General features: G+C 54.2%; 1 protein-coding gene across 2 annotated transcripts in view; it reads left to right on the forward strand.

The window, feature by feature from the left end:
- Positions 1-6: 6 nt before the first annotated feature.
- The window catches only part of CRHR1 (corticotropin releasing hormone receptor 1), a 47,681-nt gene continuing 25,689 nt past the window's right edge, over positions 7-21,998 (forward strand). For both annotated transcript variants that reach the window (XM_029928599.1, XM_029928600.1), the window contains exons 1-2: positions 7-156; positions 20,270-20,357. In XM_029928599.1, the coding sequence (XP_029784459.1) occupies positions 124-156; positions 20,270-20,357 (121 nt within the window). In that variant the 5' untranslated portion in view covers positions 7-123. The remainder of the gene's footprint in view (positions 157-20,269; positions 20,358-21,998) is intronic.

Raw genomic sequence — 21,998 nt, forward strand, 5'->3', positions numbered from 1 at the left:
CGGGCAGCGACACGGGAGCCCGGCCGCCCAGCCAGCGCCGCCCCAGCCCGCAACCGCCGGCCGGCCCCTCTGGGATGTCCGAGGGACCCAGGCGTTCGGGACGGTGACCAAGCTAGCCCGAGGATGGGAGGGCGCCCACAGCTCGGACTGGTCAAGGTAAGAGCGAGCCGGTCCGCTCCGTGGAGCGGGCGTCGCCAGCCCCCAGCAGGCGCGGGGCGCGGGTGGGCTGTGGGTCTGATGGGGGTCACCGGGGAGGACTGTGCACAGGTCCCTCTCGCTGGACCTCTGGAGCCGGCGTGGCGGGGGCGGGGAGGACTCAACTGAAAAAAGACATCACTGTGGCGAAGCTGCCGGGCTGTTGGCGGAGGAGGGGGTCCGCCCACCCGGGCAACCAGCTCTGTGCGGAGAATCGCTTTAGCCTCTGGGAGTGAAAACTTGGTTCCACCTCCCACCCTCCCGTGCAGACCCCGACCCCGGGACGCGAAGGCCGGGAAAAGGGGTTCCCCGCCGACCCCAGCACGCTCTCACCAGCCCCCGCCCCCCCGCACGCCCCCGCCCTGGTTCTTGGGAGCTCCTTCCTGCCCCTTTCCTTGCTCGGAAAGCTGCGAGTCCGGGGAGATAAATGTCCCCCATGTCTCCCAGCCTTTGATCAATATCGCAATCTCCGGGGAGGAGACGGTGCATCCGGCTGCGGGTACAGTTCCTGCGCCGCGGCGGACCGGCTGGAGCACCGCGCTCGCTCCCTGAGCCTTTGCGCTCGCGGGTCCCTGCGCCGCGCGGCCGGCCGCGCCAGCTGCTCCAGCTCGGGCTCTGGCGACGCGATTCCGGCGCCCCGAGTTTAGAAAAGTCGCCAGATCGCACGCCCGGGGCTTGCCGGCTCAGGCTGGGGGGGAGGGGGCGACGGGGCTGCCGGAGGGCTGCGTACTCCGGGGAAGGGCTGGGGGTGTCGTCAGTCCGGCCCGCGGGTAGCGACAGCCGCCACTTCCAGTGCCGAGCGCTTCCCAAAGCGGTTCGGCTCGCCGAGTGTAGGCGCGTAAGCAGCCGCCGGAGGGACAGGTGGGTGGGCCTCCGCGCCGCCGCCGGGGAGCCGCTCTCTCGCCGAAGGATCCGGACTCCGCGGGGTCGGTGTGGACGGCCTGGGCTACAAACACAGACAACACCAGCTTAACTGGCTTCAGAGCATTTAAAAGGGATTGCATTGGAAGTAATTGGATTTGGGGGACGGGTGCGGATTGACTGAATTTCAGTTTTCTATCAGTTATTAAACCAGCTGTACGTACACCGGCCCACCGTGGTTCGAGTTAAACCAAAGTTTAAAAGTTAAAATGTAACAGCGGCCAGGTAGTCGGTGCAGACGTTACATGTTACTGAAGCTTTCTCCATCCTTTCCCTCCCCTCCCAAATATTTATAAGTTGTTTTTAAAAACTGTTTTAAAAACTGGTCTGATTGAACCCATATCGCCCACGCATTAACTGCAGACGAGCGGTGAACCCAGAGATTATTTTCTGGGTGATCAGGCCTGGGAGAGGGCGATAGGAAGAAAAACAACCAGAGAGGTTAAATAGATGGCATTGAATGGGAATATTTTCCGAAAGGCTAGTGTGTAGGCAACCAGGCTCTGAATTCACAAGTCATTAAACTGAATTGGATCTTTTAAATGGATTCAGAGAACTGAACTGTAGGTGTAGGTTTTTTTTTAAGTTTACATGGTAATAGCTGAATGTTCTTTCTCCGGCCTTTCTTAGAATCCTGTGTAATTCTCTGCTTAGAATCGTCACGTTTTCCTAAAAGAACAAAAATGGTTTTTTTTCTGTTGTTATGCGTGTTTGTGTTTTCCTACTAGATGGTGAGATGTGTGTGCCCTTTATGTCTGGCCTAATGAACTCAGTAGGTGTTCAATAAATACCGAATGAGGGAGAGGCAGTGAATGAATGGCCAGTTAATGCTCATTTCAGTTAAATAATTACTTGTTCCTTCTATTTATGTAGCACGCACAACTTGCTGGGGATTGTTTTACCTGCTTTGCAAGTATTAAGTCATTTCATCTTCTTAACAGCCCTAGGAAGTAGGAATTATTACGGAGGCACAGAGAGGCTAAGTAGCTTGTTCAAGGTCACACAGCCAGCGAGTGGTGGGACAGAATTCAAATCAAGGCACTGTTGTTCTAAGGGTTTGTTCTGTAGTTTTTATCAGCAAATGTTCTAAGCCACTTAAATCTCATCCTAGACCTCTGCCAGATGAGAACCGAGACAGTTCTGTTAGTCTGTAATTATTTTATTTTTATTGCTATTTTTTTTAAGTAGGCTCCATGCCCAACATGGGGCTAGAACGCACGACCCCGAGATTAAGAGTCGCATGCTCAGGGCGCCTGGGTGGCTCAGTTGGTTAAGCGTCTAACTTCAGATAAGGTCATGATCTCACAGACGGTTCATGGGTTTGAGCCCTGTGTTGAGCTCGGTGCTGACAGCTCAGAGCCTGGAGCCTGCTTCCGGTTCTGTGTCTCCCTCTCTCTCTGCCTCTCACCGCTCATGCTCTGTTTTTCTCTCAAAAATAAACGTTAAAGAAAAAAAAAAAGAAAGAGTTGCTTGCTCTACCAACTGAGTCAGTCAGGCACCCCTAGTTCTGTCAGTTTGCGTTTAGGGGAGTTCATCCAAAATCCAGTTTGGTCCCCAACACTTACTGTCTTAGCCAGTGTCGGGAAAGGACCCCTCTGGGGCCTTTATTGTGGGCCTAGACTGCACCCGCTACAGAGACTGGGGGGAGAGTCAGTGCAGGTGAATGTGTGTGGATGGAAAGGAAGGGACAGGTGAAATATTGTCTCTGCCCCCAGGAGAGAGGGGGATCGAGCACCTCTGGGTCACCCACCCACCCGCTGCAGCTCCTCGAGGGGGGACCAAGTGTGGCTCCAAGAGGTGGTGGGCTCCGGGAGTATGAGGGTGGAGAAGGCAAAGGCTCGTGGGGTTAGTAAAGGAGAGTGAGTTCTTACTGTTGTTTTTGAGTGTTTATTTTTAAGAGAGAGAGGAGAGGGAAGGGGCAGTGAGAGGGGGACAGAGGATCTGAATCGGGCTCTGTGCTGACTGCAGAGAGCCCGCTGTTGGCTCCAAACCACGAACCTCAAGATCACGACCTGAGCCGAAGTCAGCTGCTCTACTGAGCCACTCAGGCGCCTCAAGGAAAGTGAGTTCGGAAGACAGTGCTGGTTTTATTGCTGGTGTTCTTATCATAAGAGCAATCTCGAAGCATAACACACAGTCTAGAAACCAGAGGGACCATTGTTACCCCTCACCCTCCTAACACAGCTACTGCTATCATTTTTGAGATATTCCCTGTAGGCCCTTTCTCAAGTGCAGGTTTGGGCACCACTGTGGCCATCGGGCACACCCTGTCACTTACTGTGTCACAGCCCAGTCTGGCCCGTGTTATTCCCAAGCCTCCAGAGGGAGCTTGTCAGCATCTGCGTACCGTGTGTGAGCGGATGTGCTTTGGATCCCCGGACAGGCGCACGTTTGGACCATTCCCAGACTCTTTCTTTGACAGGTAATATGGAGCAGGTTTTTAAGGGGGGCATTGGCACAAGGCAAAAAAGTGAGGCCAGGGTGGGGCCACGGGCTGCCTTGCTGTGTGGGGACAATTGGGCTGGCCACAAACCAGATGCAAAGGAGGAAAATGGGGCTGAAAGCCAGGCAGGCCATTTGGATTGGATATGAAACTCTAGGGAGGGGGGGGGGGTCTGTCCAATTCCCAAGGGGGATACGGGCCTGTGGAAAAGCAGAGGCTGTGAAGATCAGCTCAAGTGGAAAATCTGTTTCTCACCCTCTCTGACATTTGCTCCTCAGACAACATCAGCAGCCAATGAGGTTTAGCTGCACAGGAGTTTGGAGGGTCCAAGGTGCTCCTTGGCAGTATCCCCAGGGCCCGTGATATGTGCTGAACCCATAGACCCGAGCCCTGGCCATGGTGTGGCCAGAAGGAAGGCGTTAGGTACAGGGGCTTCTCGTTCAGCAGTTATGGGGTAGAAAGACCATCAGCCTGGGATTTGGCAAATCTGACTTCGGTCTCAGTTGTGCATCTGATCAGCTGTGTGACTTAAGGTAGGTCACCGTCCATCTCTGAGCCGCAATTTCTCTACTGTAAACAGGGGTTTTGGACTAGATTCCCTTGTACCTTTCATGTCTCTATGAAAAATCTGTTTCCAAATACTCCTTAGGGCCATGACCTCACTTGGGAAAAGTGGGGTGCAGCAGATTCAGTTCCCAGCTCTGCTCCTCCCCAGCTATGGGACCTTGGTACTTGGAAGTTGGATTCCGTTCTTGAGTAACCCCAGCTATGAAATGGAGGCAATACTTAACTCAAAAGGTTGAGCTAAGGATGAAAGAGTTTATACATGGAAAAGTACCTGAAATAGCAACCGACACAGAGTTTGTTTTCAGAAAAAGGTGCAAGGTGATTGCTTTTATTTCAGATGAAGAGGGATCATGCAGGAGAAACACTGGGAAGACGCTCAATATGCAGCATTTTTGCATCTTTCCCTTTTCACAGCACTGAGCCTAAGAATCCACTGCATATAGTAGGAATTTCACAAGTTTGCTGACTGGATGGATGGCATTATTCTTGCTTCTTCGGGTTTCCTACTGCACGATCAGAGTGGACCCATTGCTATTCCCAGGGATGGAGATGTCATGTCAAAACCACTCTAGCAGGAAAAGCCATCTCTGATGCAGAGAAGATGGAACTTCCTCTTAAGGACACTATTTTTAAAAGGAATGAACAAAAGAAGGAAGACAGCAGGCATCAAACAGCCAGTGTAGCACCCCAGTGATTTAGAGGATCCGTTGAGAGTAGAGCCTTGGCTCGCGAAACTCTAGCCCCTTTGCTGTGTCTGGAAGGAGAGCTGGCTGGCAGCAGGTGACCTGGAGCCTTTCTTGTTTCCTCCTCTGTGCAGAGCGAGGCGGGGTGATCTCTCCCAGCTCTGACTCTTCCCTGACCAACGACGGCATCATCAAAAAGAAGCGTGAGTCCATTTTGAAGTTAAGGCCAAGTCTCAATTTTAGCTACTGTTTTTACATTCAAAGAATGAATTTGTTCATTACGAATGACGCCTGTCTACTTAGATTCTCAGAGTCCCTTGGCACTAAGATCACCGAGTCCTTTTTTAGCGTTTGTCTTCAGACTTGCTCTTGGCCACCTCCCTCGCTCTACCCAGTATGGTGCCCAGCATCTTCTTATGCAGGTGGGGACATCACGTGAAGCAGATGTGGGCTCCAGGCAAGTTAGGTGATCACTCTGAACCTCAGTTTCTTCATCTGTAAAAAGGGAGAAAAGAGTACCTACTTTAAGGGATTCATTGTCATGATTTCATAAGATGTCAGGTGTGAAGTTAAGCACAAATGCACAGTGTCTGCATTATAGCAAGTGCTTCATAAATATTCACCATAGTAGTCACTTAATAAATATGGCCAATTTTATTAATCCAAAGAAGACCATCAAAGGAGGGGTGAGGAAATAGGAAGTGGAGAGAAGAGTGCTTGGCATTGGAGAATCTCCCCCTGTCCCAGAGTCCTTGTCACAGTCCCTGAGGGGAAAAGGGATGGGGTCCCCTGCTGTCAGCTGAGGGCAAAGGTCAAAGGACAGAGACACCTGCAGTTGGCGCTCCGGACATCTAACATACGTGAAATCGTTTGATAATAAAAGTGGAGACATGCAGGGAGGATAATACAACATGATTAACTCACTGATGCAAACAATGATTTTGAAAACAACTAGTTGGAATGTATTAAGCAACAGATTATTAACCTTTTCCGAGTAAGTGGTGTCTGCTTCGGCAACATGGAGAAAGGCGGGTGGGGAGGGCAGGAGGGGAGAAGCTTGCGGAGCATGGAATCAGCTTCCTTTCCTGTGAAATGGCCGTGTTGAGATGCATTTCTGGGAGACGGGTCCCCTGTCCACAGAGCTGCCGACTCAAAGGCGCAAGCCAAACGTTTCTTTGGCAACGGTCCATGCAGCAGCCGTGAAATTGTTTCAGGGACAAATGAAGATATTGGGGAGTGCCCTTCCTGCCCTATAAACACAGGCAAGTTCATGATCCCACCTTGGCCCTGCTGCACCCCACCCCCACCCTTGTGAGGTGCTTAGAGGAGGGCTTCATGGGGTACGCACCTGCCCCCCTCCACCTGTCAGTCTGTCCCCAACCTCCAGCCAGTCTGGTGGTGAGCCAGGGCACCTAGGTCAGAGTCCGGGACAGAAACTGGCCAGACTGGTCCAGCTGCTTCCGTAGCTTTGTTCTAGGCTGTCAGACTACAATTTGGAGTTTTAAGAGGTGGTGGGACTGTCCTGAGGCACAGTGGGACACTTAGGGGACCTTTGGGACAATGTTCTGCCGAGTGTGTCTGGCAGGTACCAAAAGCTGAAGAGCCTGGAGGCGAGCCTACCCTGGGGTGATGGGCTAGGGCAAAAGACGGCTGCGACATTTCATTTACATTTACAGCAGGGACTTGACATTTTCATTTATGGCGGGGACTTCTCCGCTTTGACCCATATTTCCTCAGCCTCCTTAGCAGGGTGTGGGAAGGGCTCAGTGGTTTCCAGAGGGGCCACCCTGACACTGTGTGGGTAGAGCTGGGTTGGGGGTGAGAGGGAAGGAGGCCCAAGGATGCGGGGCTGGACTATGCAGGCTGGAGGAGGAAACTGGGTGCAGAAGGGGTTTGGCTGCTCTGCCCCCCAGTCTCTGCACCGATCCTGTCTGACATGTCCACCAGAGTCTTCCCTCTGGGGAGGGAAGGTGAAGATGCATTTCTCTGGGGTCCAGGCCCCCTGCACTGGGGGCCCGGATCCCACTAACAGAGACAAAGACCCCGCAGGCCATGGGCCTGCCGTTGTTATTAGATAAGGTGTGGACATGCAGACAGATAACGAGGGAGAGGCAGACAGACAGAAACTAAAGGTGAGGTGGAGATGAATACCACTGCCTCAAGCTGACACCAGACAGAAAGGCCTGGAGGACAGAGGAGGGAGAAAGGGAGAGGAGAGGAAAAGAGAAACGGGTAGCAGCAAGAAACAAGACCCGTGTGTCATTTTTGGCCGTTCTTGCTTTATACTTTCTCCGTAGCGCCCAAAAGAATGTGTGCACTGTGTCTGAGGCCAGAGGGAGCATTTCCCTACTTCATTTCCTACAAGAATCACTGCCCCAGCCCTTCGCCAGCGTTCTTGAGGAGCAGGGATGCTCTGAGGCTGTGGAGGCTGCTGATGCGTGTGATGCGCACACGGGAGTGCTCCCCGCATCCTCCCCGGCTTCCCACTGCCACCAGGGCTGAGTTCCCCCCAAGTTCAGAAGGAACACAGCCTACTGCCTTTGTGGTCCTCACTGGTTACACATGCAGTCTGTCTGTCTATCTTGAGCCACTTTTGTAATGTTTGCAATATTGTCCCCCCACCTGCTACCCTCTCAGATGGTCACATCCTGTCCCGTCTTCTCTAAGCACAGTCAAACCCACAGGGCTGGTGCGTGGCATCCACCAGCTTCGGGGCTAGGGCCGGAGGACTGACTCCCAGAGGAGCAGCCGGGCACCCAGGGGCTGTGGGCTCAGCAGTGGGAGTGTATGGTCACTTTCCATGGTTACCCCCTGGGCCACATGTGCCTGGCTGGGAGGTGGAGAGGCTGGCCCTGGGACAGAGGCAGGTGTCCTGGGCTTGGTCTGTGGCCCTGCTTTCCCTCCTCTTCCTGCCCTTTTTCTCCACTTTGCCTAGCTTCTTTTGGCTGGATGTGCCATTTACAGAGAGGCCTCTGTGCCAGGGCCCACACTCATGACCTCACGGAGTCCTCCTGTCCCATTCTAGAGGTGGAAGAATCAGACACTCCCAGCATCCATCCATCCTCTGTCCCTCCGCCTCAGTCACACTGCCCCCTTCCCACCAGAATACTTATGTCTAACTGCCACCCTGCCGTTGGCCATGCTCCTTGTGGGACCTCTAACTCCCAGTCTCTGCACTGACCCTGATTGACATGTCCACCAAAATCTTCCTGAACTATCCCCTACCCCCTCTTCCAGGAAGCCCTCTAGTCCAAGTACAGCTCTTGGACAACAGGATCCTCCACACATTCGCTAACCACACCCCTCACGGACCCTTGGTCACCAACTCCCCCACCCGAGCTCCTGTTCCCGTCATAAATTCGGAACTGTCAGAGCCGGAGGAGTCTCTTAAATTGAAAAACAAAAAACAAGGTCGCCAGCACCTAGTCCAGTGCTTTGTGCACACACGGCACATCACAGATGTGGAATTCAGGGGCCTCCTGCCACAGGAGTGCCCGTGCCTGCGGAGGTGCTATGGCGACAGGAGACACAGAAATAACAAGGTAGACAGATAGATTTCTCCGCCTCTGCGTGTGGATTTATGACTAAATGGCTTATCCAATGCTACGCTGTCAGCGCTGCTTAGTAACTTTGAGCGATTCCAGCCCTGCCCGTTGTCCCACCTCGGTTTGCATAGCGCTGGGGGCGTCTGGCCGTGTGTGAAAGCAAGAGCATCACGTTGCATCATGAGGGCTCTGGGCAGGGTCAGTAGGAGACGTTGCTAGAGGGAGATTTAGAGCTGGGCTGAGGATAACGGTGCAAGAACCTTCTCGGAACCCCAGGGTCTTCATTTTTTTAATGTTTATTTATTTTTGAGAGAGAGAGTGAGTGGGAAAGGGGCAGAGAGAGAGAGACACAGATCCAAAGCAGTCTCTAGGCTCCCAGCTGTCAGCACAGAGCCCGATGTGGGGCTCAACCCACGAACCCAGAGATCTTGACCTGAGTGGAAGTCCGATGCTTAACCACCTTGAGCCACCCAGGCGCCCCCTGGGGGCTTCAGACAGCAGGACACTTAGGTCCCCAAGCAGAAGCTGGGGGAGGCGGCCCCGTGGCAGCCCAGGGGCTCCCTCCACATCGCTGCCGCTGCCCTGGTTCTGCTCCTAGCGAGACAGGGACCAGCCAGGCAAGACAGACGAGGCCAGAGGACTCTGGAGGAAGGCAGTGGGTCCATTCTTGCCTCCCATCAGGGGATCCCATTTCTCAATCCACATCCTAAACCCCCCACCCCCTGTGGGCAGGGGCGGGGCAGGTGTCTGTGTCATTCTCTCCAGCCTGCCGAGCCGAGAGCCCTGCCCTGCCATGAATGCTGCTGCCAGGCCGGGAAATGCCGGGGTGCATGTGCACCCCGAGGAGCGGAGCAGCCCGAGAAGCGGCACCGACCCTAAAGCTGAGATGGTTTGGTGCCTACCAGGTGCCACTTCTGGGCAAGTCACACAGCCTCATCAGGCTTGGTCCTCGTCTGGGCCACAAGGGAAAATAAAAGAGGAAATGCCTCTGTGGTGAGGGGCCCGTCCCCAATAAAACTCCCTGGGTGAGACCCCCTTGCTTCTTGTGGGGAGGCCCCCCCATCCCAGCCTCCGCTGCCCTGGACGCGGCCTCAACCACAGAGCCTCCTCCAGGGGGCCTCCCTGATACGCCCGCCATCGTCAGCTCTCCTCCGGCCCAGGCAGGGCTTCTCAAACAGGCTGCAGGGAAGGACCACATGGCGGACTGGCACCTGGTCCTAATGCAGTGATGACCATGCGGCCTGTAGGACCCGGCTGCCCCGGAGAGGTGGACAACATCGGACTGGGTCTAACCCTGTTGTTCAAGGAGATGAGTCTAGTGACACCATGCAAGGGTGTCACAGCAAGGACAGTCACATCAGGGTTTCCAAATGCTGACTCTCAGTGACAAGTGTCGGCCGCTCGGGACCACTGCTTGAGTGGCGCTGGTCTGAAGCCCTCCTCTGGAGCCAGAATTCATGGGCTGGAACCCCCTGGTTCACTTTTCATGGGAGCCTGGCTGCCGGCCGTGCTCCGCACCTGTGCGTGTCCTGCCATCAGGACTCGGCGACAGCCAGAGCGGCTGGTCGGGCCGGAAGAGCTGGCGGCCAGGAGGGTGGAAGGAATCCTTGGCTTCCTCAGAGCCCTTGCCCCTGCCAGTGCTGCGTGGGCCCCTTCCTACTCCTGGTTTTCACTCATCAAACTGCACCTTGGCACTAAGGTCAGGGGAAGACTTGTGACCTTCGGTGGTCGCTCTGGTGAGACAAGGGACGTCCTTCCTCTGCTGTGGGCTCACCCCATCGCTCGCAGACAGCAGCCCCATGATGGTTCCAGCCCTTGGCCCCGGGGCTTGCCCAAGATAAGGGAGCCGGACTTCTCTAGTGCTCCAGGGCCAGGCTCTGCCTCCCGCCTCCAAGGTGCCAGCCCTAGGGACAGGCTGCTCCGGAGCCTGGGCTGGACGAGCCCCGCCTGCCTGTGTTGGGGAAGAGACGGCCGCACGATGCCTTCCCTGGGCTGCCCACCCCCCTGCACTGGCTGCATCCGCAGGCCGGCACCTTCCTGCTTCTCCCGTGCACACCCCGGCCTGGAGAAGCCCGTTGAGCAGCACCAGCAGTGAGGGGAGGGACCCCCCCATCTGCCCAGGTGGCCAGGCACCCCCATTCTCGAAGGAGCCCTGCCTTCAGCCCGAGGCCAGGAGTTTGGTGAATGACTGGTCCAAGGTCCCACAGGGCACTTGCTGGATGGAGTGGCATCAGGGCCTCTTTTTGTCTTACAGACCTGCTCCCTTGTTCTCCCATTCTTCCCCTCCCCCACCTGCTTTCCACCCGCCTCCTAGCTTCCATAATGGGCTGGCAGGTGCCTGTTTTCAGATCCAGGAGGATGCTCCAAAGCCCTCCAGCCCACGGTTTCCAAATCTCAGCACCGTTGACATTTGGGGCCAGGCCATTCTTTGCTGTGGGGACTGCCCTCTGCATTTGAGGGTGTGGAGCAGCCTCCCTGGCCTCCAGAAATGTCTCCAGACATGTTTCATGGGGGACAAAGTTGCCCCCAGTTGAGAACCACTGGGTTAGTTCAGTTAACCCTCACTTCTGGTGAGTCACTTGGGGAGCATTAAATAATGGACTCCTGAGTTTCCCCTCAGGACTGCTGAACCTGAATCTCTGGGGTGAAGCCTGAGAAACAGAATTTTCAATCTCCCGGATGCCAAAGACTGTCTGGAAACCTTGGATTTCATTCAGTTCACTCCTTTTACAGGCAAAGAAACTGACAGGGCCATTGCCTGTCTTACGGATGAGTATATAGTTAATCTTTGCCATAAATTACTCTGCTCGACGGGGTTTGGCGGTCAGGGAACCCCTTGAAACCAACCCTCAGCCTTGGAAGGCAGTCACTTCTCCAGAAAAGCCAGCCTCAAAATCTTTAGTCATTTTCTAACAACCTGATTTCCACACGTCAAATGATTTCACTCTGCCTTCCCAGCCTCTTCCCACCCCTTTTAAGACCGGCTTCTTAAAGGACGTCCCTTTTCTGCCGACACCAAACTCCTCCTCCCTTTACTCTTGTCAGAGAGCAGGCTAAGCCGAGGAGAGCACAGCTGGTAGTGACACCTGTGTCGCCGGTGACTTCACACACTGTCCCAGCATCTCAACTCTGTCTCCCAGAGTAGCAGATGCCTCTCCCACGCCCTCAGAGATGGTTTCCCAGAGTCTGGGAGCCGCTCACGGCTCCAGGAGCAAGGGGCCAGATCAGAGCCTCAGCTGGGCTCCACGTCTCCCTGAGAACTAAGCTCAACCCTTCCCGAGTCCCCTGACAGTGTCCCACCGGTGTCTCCCACCGAATCCCGCTGCCAGCTCTTAGGAAGCGGGGCGGTGGCGCAGAGCCGGGGAGCAAGAGGCGAAGAAAACCTGCGTCTCTTCTCGAGGGCTCTATGCTGGGGGGGGGGGTGCAGCGTAGGAAGGGAGGCAGGACCTTCGGGGAACAGGCGGCCTGGCCCAGGGGCACAGTCCCAGCAGAAGAGCACGGCTCCTAGCCCAGGTCCTCCACTCACTGTGGTAAACAACCTCGAGCATGTTACCATCTGCGCATGCGTCAGTTTGTCATCTGTGCAGTGGGAAGAGAATGAAGGCTCCGACTCTTGGGGTCCAGAAGGATTAAAAGAGAAAAATGAGAGTCTGGCACTGTGCAAAGCCTTCAGTGAAAGCTGGAATTTAGAGGAAGGAAGGAAGGGAGAAAGGGAGAAGGAAGGAAGGAAGGAAGGAAAGAAAGAAAGGAAGGAAAGAAAAATGGAGACGTGAAGACTCCAGAGAGCTGGAGAGGTTGAGACCAGGATAGAGACGGGAGGGTAGGTGGGAGGGAGGCATGGAGGATGAAGGCCATGAACTATGAGAAAATACTAATGAGTGAATCTGAGAGGGAATCTTACCAAGAGAGGGCAAGAAGGAACGCAGGAGCAGCAGAAGGAGAACAGAGGGGATGGGAGGTGAGCAGCGCTCCGGGCACTGCCTGACCCCCACCTCCCTCCCCTGTGCCCAGCGAATCCACACAGAGAGGCAGCACACACTGTCGAAGGGAACAGAGTGCTGGTGGAAAGTGGGTGCTCATACCCTGGGTGGCCCGGGGACCTGTCCAGGAACTTCGGAAGAGAAGGGCCAAGTCGGGAAGGATGCCACTTTCACAAAGTCAATAATAGTTCTCATTACCATTTGTTAACTGCTGACCATGTGTTTGGCCCCGGGCTATTTTAAATGCACCGTATTGTTGAATCTCTTCAAGAGCTTGAGGGTGTAACTGGTTCATCCCTATTAGCCCCATTTATAGATTGGGAAACTGAGGCTCAGAAAAGCTAAGTCACCCAAGGTCACACAGGAAGGAAGGGGCAGATAAAAGATTTCCACGTGGATTTCTCTGGCCCCAGAGTTGTAGATCTGATTTCTACTCTCCCGTATATCTTGAAGGCACAGCCTGTTCAGACCTGGAAAAGAATGTAGGGAACGCACTGCCCTTTTCATCTGACAGATGAGGAGACTGAGGCAGGAAAGGGGGCAGGGGAGTGACGTGTCCATGGAGCAAGTTTGCCAGAGTCAGAACAGGATCTCAGCCCTGCACTGCCCACCCCAAAATGTTCTTGTCTTCAGCACATCCCTCCGAGGAACGAAGGGCTAAGTGTCTAAGAGAGAGCTCCTCGTGGCCAGAGGAAAAGAGATGCTAGAAAAGGGGAAATAGGAAATGTCCTGGTGGGGACCTCGTGGTCAAAGAAGGCAAAGAGTAAAAACACACTTGTTCATCCATTTACTCGGTCAGTCACATATTCGTTCAATGCATAGTGGTACTCACTCTGTGCCAGGCCCCACCGAGGCCACGAAGGCAGCCAAACAGACCAATGGCCAGTATATCTGGGATCCGTGGGAGGTCTTGTAAATCCAGACTGGGGGCTCGCAGGTCCTCGCTGGCCCTGGGGTGGCTGAAGCAGTCACCCACTGCTTTCAGCTGTGCTGAGGGTCCTTATTATGGGAGCAGAGGAGAGAAGCAGCAAGGGGTGGGGGCAGGGCACACGGTGAGCCCAGGACCCCAGGGAGGAGGGGTGGAGGCGAGGAACACCCCGGCAGGCCCCCCTCCCTGATCTGTAGGCAGGAGATTTTCCTTTCCATTTTTTCCTCTCTGCACAACACCAATTTAACTTAATTAAATGTAACAATAAATTATTTCTCATCTGCCTAAAATAATCTCTCCCAACCCACCCACTTTTGGAGAAACACATAGGCTCTTTGCCTCGAGGTGGGAACAGACTGTGGCTGTCACAGAAAGAGGCTGGGAGGGAGGGACGGGCAAGGACCTGGCCTGGGCAGGATGGGGAGTGGAGGCCACTCAGGGGGCAAAAGCCCTGGGCAGGCACGAGGGCCGGGAAAGGGCTCCGGCGTCACTGTCCTTTGTTCCAAGTCTGTTTTTACCCTGGCTGATCTCCAGGGTGCCTCTGTGTGGATCTGAAGATGCTCGCAGAGGGTCTCAGTTCTGCTCACACATAGCCTGTAATCCCAGCCCCCAGAGACCCCTCTGCTTGGCACCTCCGTGCAGGGGAGGGGGGGGAACTGCCCTGTGGCACGTGGGCCCCGCCCCCCCATCATTCTGCGTCTGTAGGTCTATGCCCTGGAGGCACAGACCTGTCTCGGAAGAGGAAGAGTTGACCGGGCATATGTTTTGCAAACCAGATTCTAGTTTTTAAATGCAACAGGGGAGCCGGCTTTTTAAAGAACTCTTGATTTATGACCCTCTTCATTTTCACATTTAGATTTTCTTCTCTTGGCTTAACCTAGGGGCGCCTGGGTGGCTCAGTCAGTTAAGCGTCCGGCTTCGGCTCAGGTCATGATCTCACAGTTCATGGGTTGGAGCCCCGTGTCGGGCTCTGTGCTGACAGCTCAGAGCCTGGAGCCTGCTTCGGATTCTGTGTCTCCCTCTCTCTCTTGTCCCTCCCCGACTTGTGCTCTGTCTCTCTTTCTCTCTCAAAGATAAATAAACATTAAAAAAAAATTTTTTAAGGCTACACTTTGCAAACCATATATCTGATAAAAGACTAATATCTAAAATATATAAGGAATGTGTACGGCTCACCAGCAAACACACACACACCCATATAATCCAATTAAAAATGGACAGAGGGCCTGAATAGGCATTCTTCCAAAGAAGATATTCAGATGGCCAACAGGTATATGAAAAGGCAGTCACTCATCATCAGGGAAATACTTATCGAAACCACAGTGAGCGATCGCCTGCTAGAATGAGTACTATAAAAAATTCAAGAAATGACAACTGTTGGCGAGGATGGGGAGAGCAGGGAACCTCTGGACATGTCGCTGGGAATGTCATTTGGTGCCACCACTGTGGAAAACAGTATGGCGGTTCCTCAAAAAATTAAAAATAGCACTTTTGTATGAGCTACGAATTCCACTGTCCGCGTGCATAGCTGAAGGAGGTGAAATAAATCCTTGTCTCCAAGACTTGTGCGTCCCCATGCTCGGTGGCAGCGTTATTTACAATCGTGGAGACATGGAAACAGTCTAAGTGTCCATTCAATGAATGGATAAAGACATTTCATCTATCTATCTATCTAGAGAGAGCCCTGCTTTCGTTCATCTCTCTTGATAATCAAGGAAGATTCCGAGCCCCAGAGTGACCAAATCATGGACTTGGTCCGTGGACATATGCAGAACTTTAATTTCAGAAGTGATCTCTCTCTCTGTTTTTTCCTCCAAGTGGCCCACATCCCTGCAGTGCAGGTAAGAAAGACCTCATTGCCTGGAGGGCCCAGGTGATTCACCCAGAGTCACCAAATCAGTGGTGGCACTGGGCTCAGAACTCAGCAGAAGCAGGAGAGATCTGTGGAGGGATCTTTCAGGAATGTGGCAATGGCTCTGTCCATGGCCCCCAGATGAGGTTTTCCTGGGGGTTCTCCCAAGCCTGGGACCAGAGTCATGCAAGGGGAGAGAAGCAGGCCCTTCTCCTTGCTCACCGTGAACTCCTGGGTGGTGGGGGCTGCCCCCAGTGCCTCCAGGCCTCCCCTCGTCTCCCTCCAGTGGCCCTTCAGGACCCTCCCTAAAAGGTTAATTACCCAATCATCCCATCAAAGGAAATTGCACTTTTGTGCCTTAAAGAGCGAACTGAGCTTCATCGGCATAGTTATTTATGGCCTCTAATAAGCATGTCTGGGTGTGATTAACCTTTATGCCGGAGCCACACTGGGAATTGGGATGGCAGTAATTCCCGCCACTGCGCTGGCCTGGGTGCGGGGCATGGGCCGCAGCTGTCAGACGCCCACCCCCAGCCCACCCCTCTGAGGGCCCCTCCACCTTCCCTCTCCTGGCCATCCCTCCTTTCCTGCCCTGTCCTGATCTGGGCCATCCCCCTTCCTCCAGCTTCTATCTGCTTGAAAGACAGACCCAGGTCGCCTGCCTCCTGGATCCCAGTCCCCACCCAGCTGCTAAAAACAGCTCTGTGACCTCGGACTCAGCTATAAAACCGAGCGCACACAACCCGCCCTGTCTGTTTTCCTCGGAACAGTGCCCCTTCCTGCCAGGAACCCACTGCGACAGTCATGCTCTAAGTCCAGGGGCAGCACACACTTGGACTTCTCAGATTTAACATTCAAGGTTCAGCTCTTTGGTGGGGAAGGAAATGGTCACTGAGGCACGGGTTTGGTTTTGGGCTGCCAGGCTGCTGTGCAGAGGTGAGGCATCTCCTAGTGAGGGAGCCTGGCACCCCACCAGCCACAGATCCCTGGCCATTTTGGGTTTCTCTACCACCTGTTGGGACATAGTAAACCTCATAAAGTCCCCACCAGTTGGTTTGTCAGCAGCGGTTCTGAAAGGAGAAGCCAGCAGCTAGATTTAGTGACGGAGGGAAGAAGCCAGGGGAACGGCCTGAGAAAGTGGTGGTTCCAAGGCCAAAACCACTTTTGGTGTGATTTGGCCTGGGCCTCTGATGCGACCTCATCCACCGTGAGCTCTGGCCATGTATTTTGGGTGTAGACCTCCCTGAGCAGTGGAGGGAGCTCTGTGCCCTCCCGGGAAAATGACCATCAAGACACAACACGGCGAATTTAATTACAGGGTTTCACACCTCCTCGTGTTTCGTGTGGACCCACGCTTTAGGGGCGCCTGGGTGGCTCAGTCAGTTAAGCCTCCAACTCCTGATTGTGGCTCAGGTCATGATTTTGTAGTCATGAGATCGAGCCCTGCATCAGGCTCCATCCTGAGCATGGAGCTTGCTTGGGATTCTCTCTCCCTGTCTCTCCCCGCTTCCCCTCCCCACTTGCACATGCTCTCTCACTCTCTCTCTCTCTCTCTCTCTCTCTCTCAAAATAAAAATAAACAGATAAAAGTTTAAAAAAAAAAGGACTCTCGGACTTGGAAGAAAACAAACAATATCTTGGAAATTCTGGGGGTCTGTTCCCATTATGCAGTAATTACCTGTGGAAGGAGCTAGAAATCTGGTAAACGTTAAGGAGGAGATCAGTGCGTGGTGGGGAGAAATACATGGAAAACTCCAGACTTTTCGTGGAAGTGGATTCAGGAATGAGCCAGAAGCCTTTACAAACCCTTCCTCAGAGAAAAACGTGGCCCAGGCCTTGATTCTGTGCAGAGCGACCTTTCCTGGGAGGAGAGGGTGGTTCCGGAATTTTAAGAAGCATTTTTTCTTTGCATGGTGCCAGCCCTGTTGGTAGAAAATGACTTTGTGAACCGTCACATCCGAGGAGATGGAAGGGTCAGGGTTGTAGGCAGCCAGCCAAGGATGAGTCCTTTGTCCTTTGCATGGCATACGGTCTGGCTTCATGATGAATCTGGATTTGCTCTGCTCTTCTGTAAACCCCACAACATAAAGGCCCAAAGCTAAGACCTTCTGGCCTATGTATTTGCCATTAATCAGAACCGAGGGGGTAAGTGCTTTGCACCAAGGTGATTTCATGCATTGAGGACTCCCCGGGGGTCTCCGTTCATGAGTCTCGTGAGCACCTGGGTTCAGCGCACACGCAGGGGGGCTTGGGCACATCGACAGGGGACTTGAGTCGCTTTGCTTTGGAGTGCTGGGGAAGGAGCCGCCAAGGGGAGGGTTCTGGAAATGGCTCTTGAGGACTGCAGGGCTCACCAGGTGAGGCGGTGGGCCAGGAGAGGGGTGCGTGGGCAAAGCAATCCAAGGGCAAAGGTGTGTGGACAGCAGCGGGGTCCCCAGGCTGGGCCATGATGAGTAATTCAGTGCGAACAGAACGCAGTGTGCTTTCAAGGGGGATTTGAAAGACCAAGGCACAAAGCACAAAGCACCGCGTCAGGATTAGAAGGATAACGGTGGGATGTCAGGCAGCGGGGCTGCTGTTTTCAAATAGGGTGTTTCCAGCTCTGAAGTGGCTCTGGGAGTCCCACTTCCATCGTGTGTGTGTGTGTGTGTGTGTGTGTGTGTGTGTGTGTGTGTCTTGGGAGGTGGTGGAGGCGGCCGTAGAGTGACAAGCTGGGGATTTCTAGTCCCCTTCTAGAAGGGACCTCTGGCCACCCCAGCAGAGCAGTCCCCCTCTGGGCACAGCCCAGAGCTGGGTCTGCGCTGACCGTGCTGAGTGGAGCAGTGCGGGTTGGTCAGTGAGGACACTACTCTTTGCTTAGCGAGCGAGCGAGAGCCGCTGGCTGTTCTCCTGGCTCCCTTCTCTCTCTCTCTCCTGCGTTTTCATTTGGAAAATGAGGGTAAAGATAGTTCTCCATCTCTCTGGGGACCGTGAAGTTTCATTACTGATTAATAAAGTGTTGGAAGTTCCTTGGGGGCAGACAGATGAATGGGTTTGTTCTAATCCCTTCCACGTCCTAGGAGGGAGTTAGTGGAGTGCTGGGCACAGATCGGGGGTGCAGGGATGCGGGTGTGCCTATTAGCCTGGAGCTCGGCCCAGTGAGAGCAGAAAGACCCCCCATGATGTGACAGGAGCGTGCCAGCAAGGGAATAGAATAAACAAAGCCCACTAAGGACTCAGGCACAGTGATGAGGGGACATGTGGGTGAATCATTAGGGTCCGGGGGGTGGGGGGCTTCCTGCAGGAGGTTGGAGGCAGGACAGACTCGACCAGAAGTGGGGAGTATTCGTGTGTGGAAGGTAGGAGAGAAGGGTGCAGAGCCTGCCTCTGTCATGAGACAGGAGTGGGGAGGAGCAGGTCCTGGGGCAGGTGGGTGGCGCTAATCGGGGAGATGGGGCTGGGGAGGGTATTCATGGCGGGTTAGCAGGGAAGGCTCACCTCTGGGATGGGGCAGGTCAGGTTGCTTCTGAGGACTGGGGAAGGTCCTGAGTCGGGAAAGGGTGAGTGGGGAGGAGTCCAAGGGAAGGGAGGCATACAACATGGGGAAGGGCTGGGATGCAGGTGTCCAGCTTGGGGAGCTCAGGGCAGGGCCAGGACTAGGGTGAGGTGACTGAGGCGCTCTCTCCAAGCACAAAAATAAAGTAGTCCAAAATCTCATCATGATGATAAACAATATTTTAATATTATCACTGATTTTTCCCTTTACCCCAAGCTCCAATATGCCCAGCACTGTTACTGAGTTTGTCTTTTTAAAAAAGTTTTTGAGGAGCGCCTGGGTGGTTCAGTTGGTTACGCATCTGACTCTTGATTTGAGCTCAGGTCATGATCTCATGGTCGTGAGATCAAGCCCCGCGTCAGGCTCCATGCGGTGTGGAGCCTGAGTGAGATTCTCTGCCCGCTCTCTCTGCCCCTTCCCCGCTTGCTCCCCAAAGAAATAAATAAACATTAAGAGAAATTTTAAAAAGACTGGACCTTGGCATCCACGTCTCGACAGATGGAAGGAGGGGGCTGGGTACAATGCCCCCCACCCCAGCCCCCAATGTGCTTCTTAATCCCCTTGAAAATCAGATCCCAGGGGAGACAGCTGCCTTGCCACTAACCTATGACTCAATAAAAATCAAGTTCAAATCAACATGACCTGCGGAGGGTGTTTTAGACCCGAAACACAATAGACCGTCAGCACATTTGAGTGCAGTGAACAAATGAGAAGGCCGTCCTCACAAAGCATGCTAGGCTCCTCACAAAGGACTTCTGTATCCACCCTGTGTCATGGAAACCTGGGAGGGGGGGCCATTTACAGGTGAGGAAACTGAGGCCCAGAGAGGTCAACACAGGGCTGGATGCCATGTGTCTTTGGACTCTAAATCTGTAGGAGGGTGGCGGCCTCAAAGGGGATGCAGTGATGATGTGAAGGTGCTGGCTAAAGGGGCAGCCCTCCTGGTGTGGGGCCTATGCCACTCTCCTCCCAAGCGGCCTGAAATTCTGGAATCCGAGTGACAGGGAGCCCCCAGGGAGGGGAGGGGGCAAAAGTTCTCCCTGGAATAGGGCAGCCACCCTTCCAGACACCTGTCCCCCTTCACTCAGTTTCCACATCTGCAGACAAGGACAGCCACGCCGGCCCTAGGGGGAGTTGCATGCCACGGCAGATGTAAAAGGGCTTGGTGAACAGAGAGGCACAATTTGTAGTGACTGGTGATTGGCTGGGTGGGGATGAGGGCCCAGAAGCCGCTCGTTACACTGGGTCCGAGCGCCTAGGGAGGGAGGCTGGCAGGTGCACTGTTGAAGAATGTCTCTGAGCCCAGGTGTGCTTGGTAGGCAGGTAGGAGTGTGTGTGTGTGTGTGTGTGTGTGTGTGTGTGTGTGTGTGTGTGTGTGTGTGTTGGGACACAGTTGGGCCATCCTTGGGAAGGCTTCAGGGAGGAGGTTCCCCATTGTTCTGGGAACTTGGGCTCCTGCTCTTGTTACCAGCCTCCCTTCTGCCCTTCCAGGCACAGAGGACATGGGGGTAGGGGGAAGGAAAGGTGGGATGGGAAGAGGTGTGTATGAGAGAGAAGCGAGGGGATGCAGGAAGCTCCCAGCACAGTCTAACCCTGTCCCTCGCCTCCCTGTGTCCACAGGCCCTTCTCCTCCTGGGGCTGAACCCCATCTCCGCCTCCTTCCAGGACCAGCACTGCGAGAGCCTGTCCCCGGCCAGCAATATCTCCGGTGAGTTCCCCTAGCCCAATCCTGCAGGATCCCAGGTCCCCAGAGCCCCCAGCCCCTGGGTCCCCCAGGGCTGCCACACAGAGCCATGCCCTGAGGGGGGAATAGCAGAGGGACTTAGAGCTCCCCGCAGAGCACTGTGTGAGGAGTACCCTGAGGTTGGCGTGAGCAGTGGGAGATCTCAGCATCTGCCACGGGCACAAGAGGGCCATCTGGCAAGCGTGCCATGTGGTTATCATCCCTGCCCTGGGGTGGGCAGCAGGGGATGTCACCACAGCCCATGAGACCAACAGAGCGAAGGGCTGGGTTATGCCTCAGGAAGAAAGGCTGCTGGGTTCTGCTGCTACAAATACCCAAAGCACAATCCCGTAGGGTGCTAACGACGTGCCAGGGACTGTTGGAGGTACTTGAGATATGTTACCCCAATTTTCATTTACACCTGAGGAAACTGAGGCACAGAGAAAAACTAGCAAGTCCCAGAGCCAGGATTCGAACCTAGGCAGCCTGGCTTCCCAATTCGTTTTTTTTTTTTTAATTTTTTTTTCTTTTTGATACAGAGAGAGACAGAGCATGAGAGGGGAAGGGGCAGAGAGAGAAGGAGACAGAACCAGAAGCAGGCTCCAGGCTCTGAGCTAGCTGTCAGCACAGAGCGTGACGTGGGGCTCGAACCCGCAAACGTGAGATGTGACCTGAGCCGAAGTCGGAGGCTCAACCAACTGAGCCACCCAGGCATGCCCCCAATTCGTTTTTTTAATACTGTGCTCTACGCCTCTTCAGTAGAAAATACTGCATAACCACAAATATTACTAATAACTTGTATAAGCACACCATTGACGAAGTACTTTTGGATAATTATCTTGCTTCTTCTGACAAGAGTGTAAGACTCAGCATTTGTACAGGGGAGGAGACTGACACATGGGAGAGCCAGGTCTTTGCCAACTTCGGGTGTGGGCCCCTCACCCTCACCCTGGCCACTTTAACCAGGGTCCTGGGGATGCGGCTGCTGCAAAGGTGAGGAGGGGGAGGCCCTGCACCTGAGGGTCTTGGGAGGCCCGCTGTTCGTTGGTGACTCAGTTTCCTCTTCAGGTCTCCCCTTGATTCAAACCATCTCATTAATTGAGCACCTACTATATCCTGGGCTCCCTAAGAGGCAGGAGAGGAACAAAACGGGGCTCACAGTCTGGCCTGGGAGTCAGGCCCACAAACACAGTTACTATGAAGCAGAGCACAAGGGGCGTGCTGGTGGAGAGGCAGACACGGAGCACTAGCGGGGAGACAGAAGGCATCCGTTTCTGATCCTGGGCCTGTGGAGGGAGGAGGCTTCTGCACCTCGGAGCGACCGCCTCCTGCCCTGCTGGTCCTTCACCGTGGGGGGAGTCTGGGAGGAGAGGAGAGCACTGGACTTGGAGAAGGCTAATAAGGTCCATGCTCACAGTGGCGCTGTCTTGTCCTTCTGCCCTTGGGATCCCTCTAGCAGCCACAAGGATGAGCATGCCCTTGACCCCCTTGAGCCTCACTTTGCCCATACTGTAAAGTCAGGGAAAGGTGGTAACTCCCTCAAGGATCTGCAGCAACTAAATGCACTACGTTTTATGGCAATATGTCATAAGCTGTCGCAAGCCATACCACTACTGAGTATTATTT

This window comes from Suricata suricatta, chromosome 17 (genome assembly GCF_006229205.1).
Source record: "Suricata suricatta isolate VVHF042 chromosome 17, meerkat_22Aug2017_6uvM2_HiC, whole genome shotgun sequence".
NCBI classification, from domain to species: Eukaryota; Metazoa; Chordata; class Mammalia; order Carnivora; family Herpestidae; genus Suricata; species Suricata suricatta.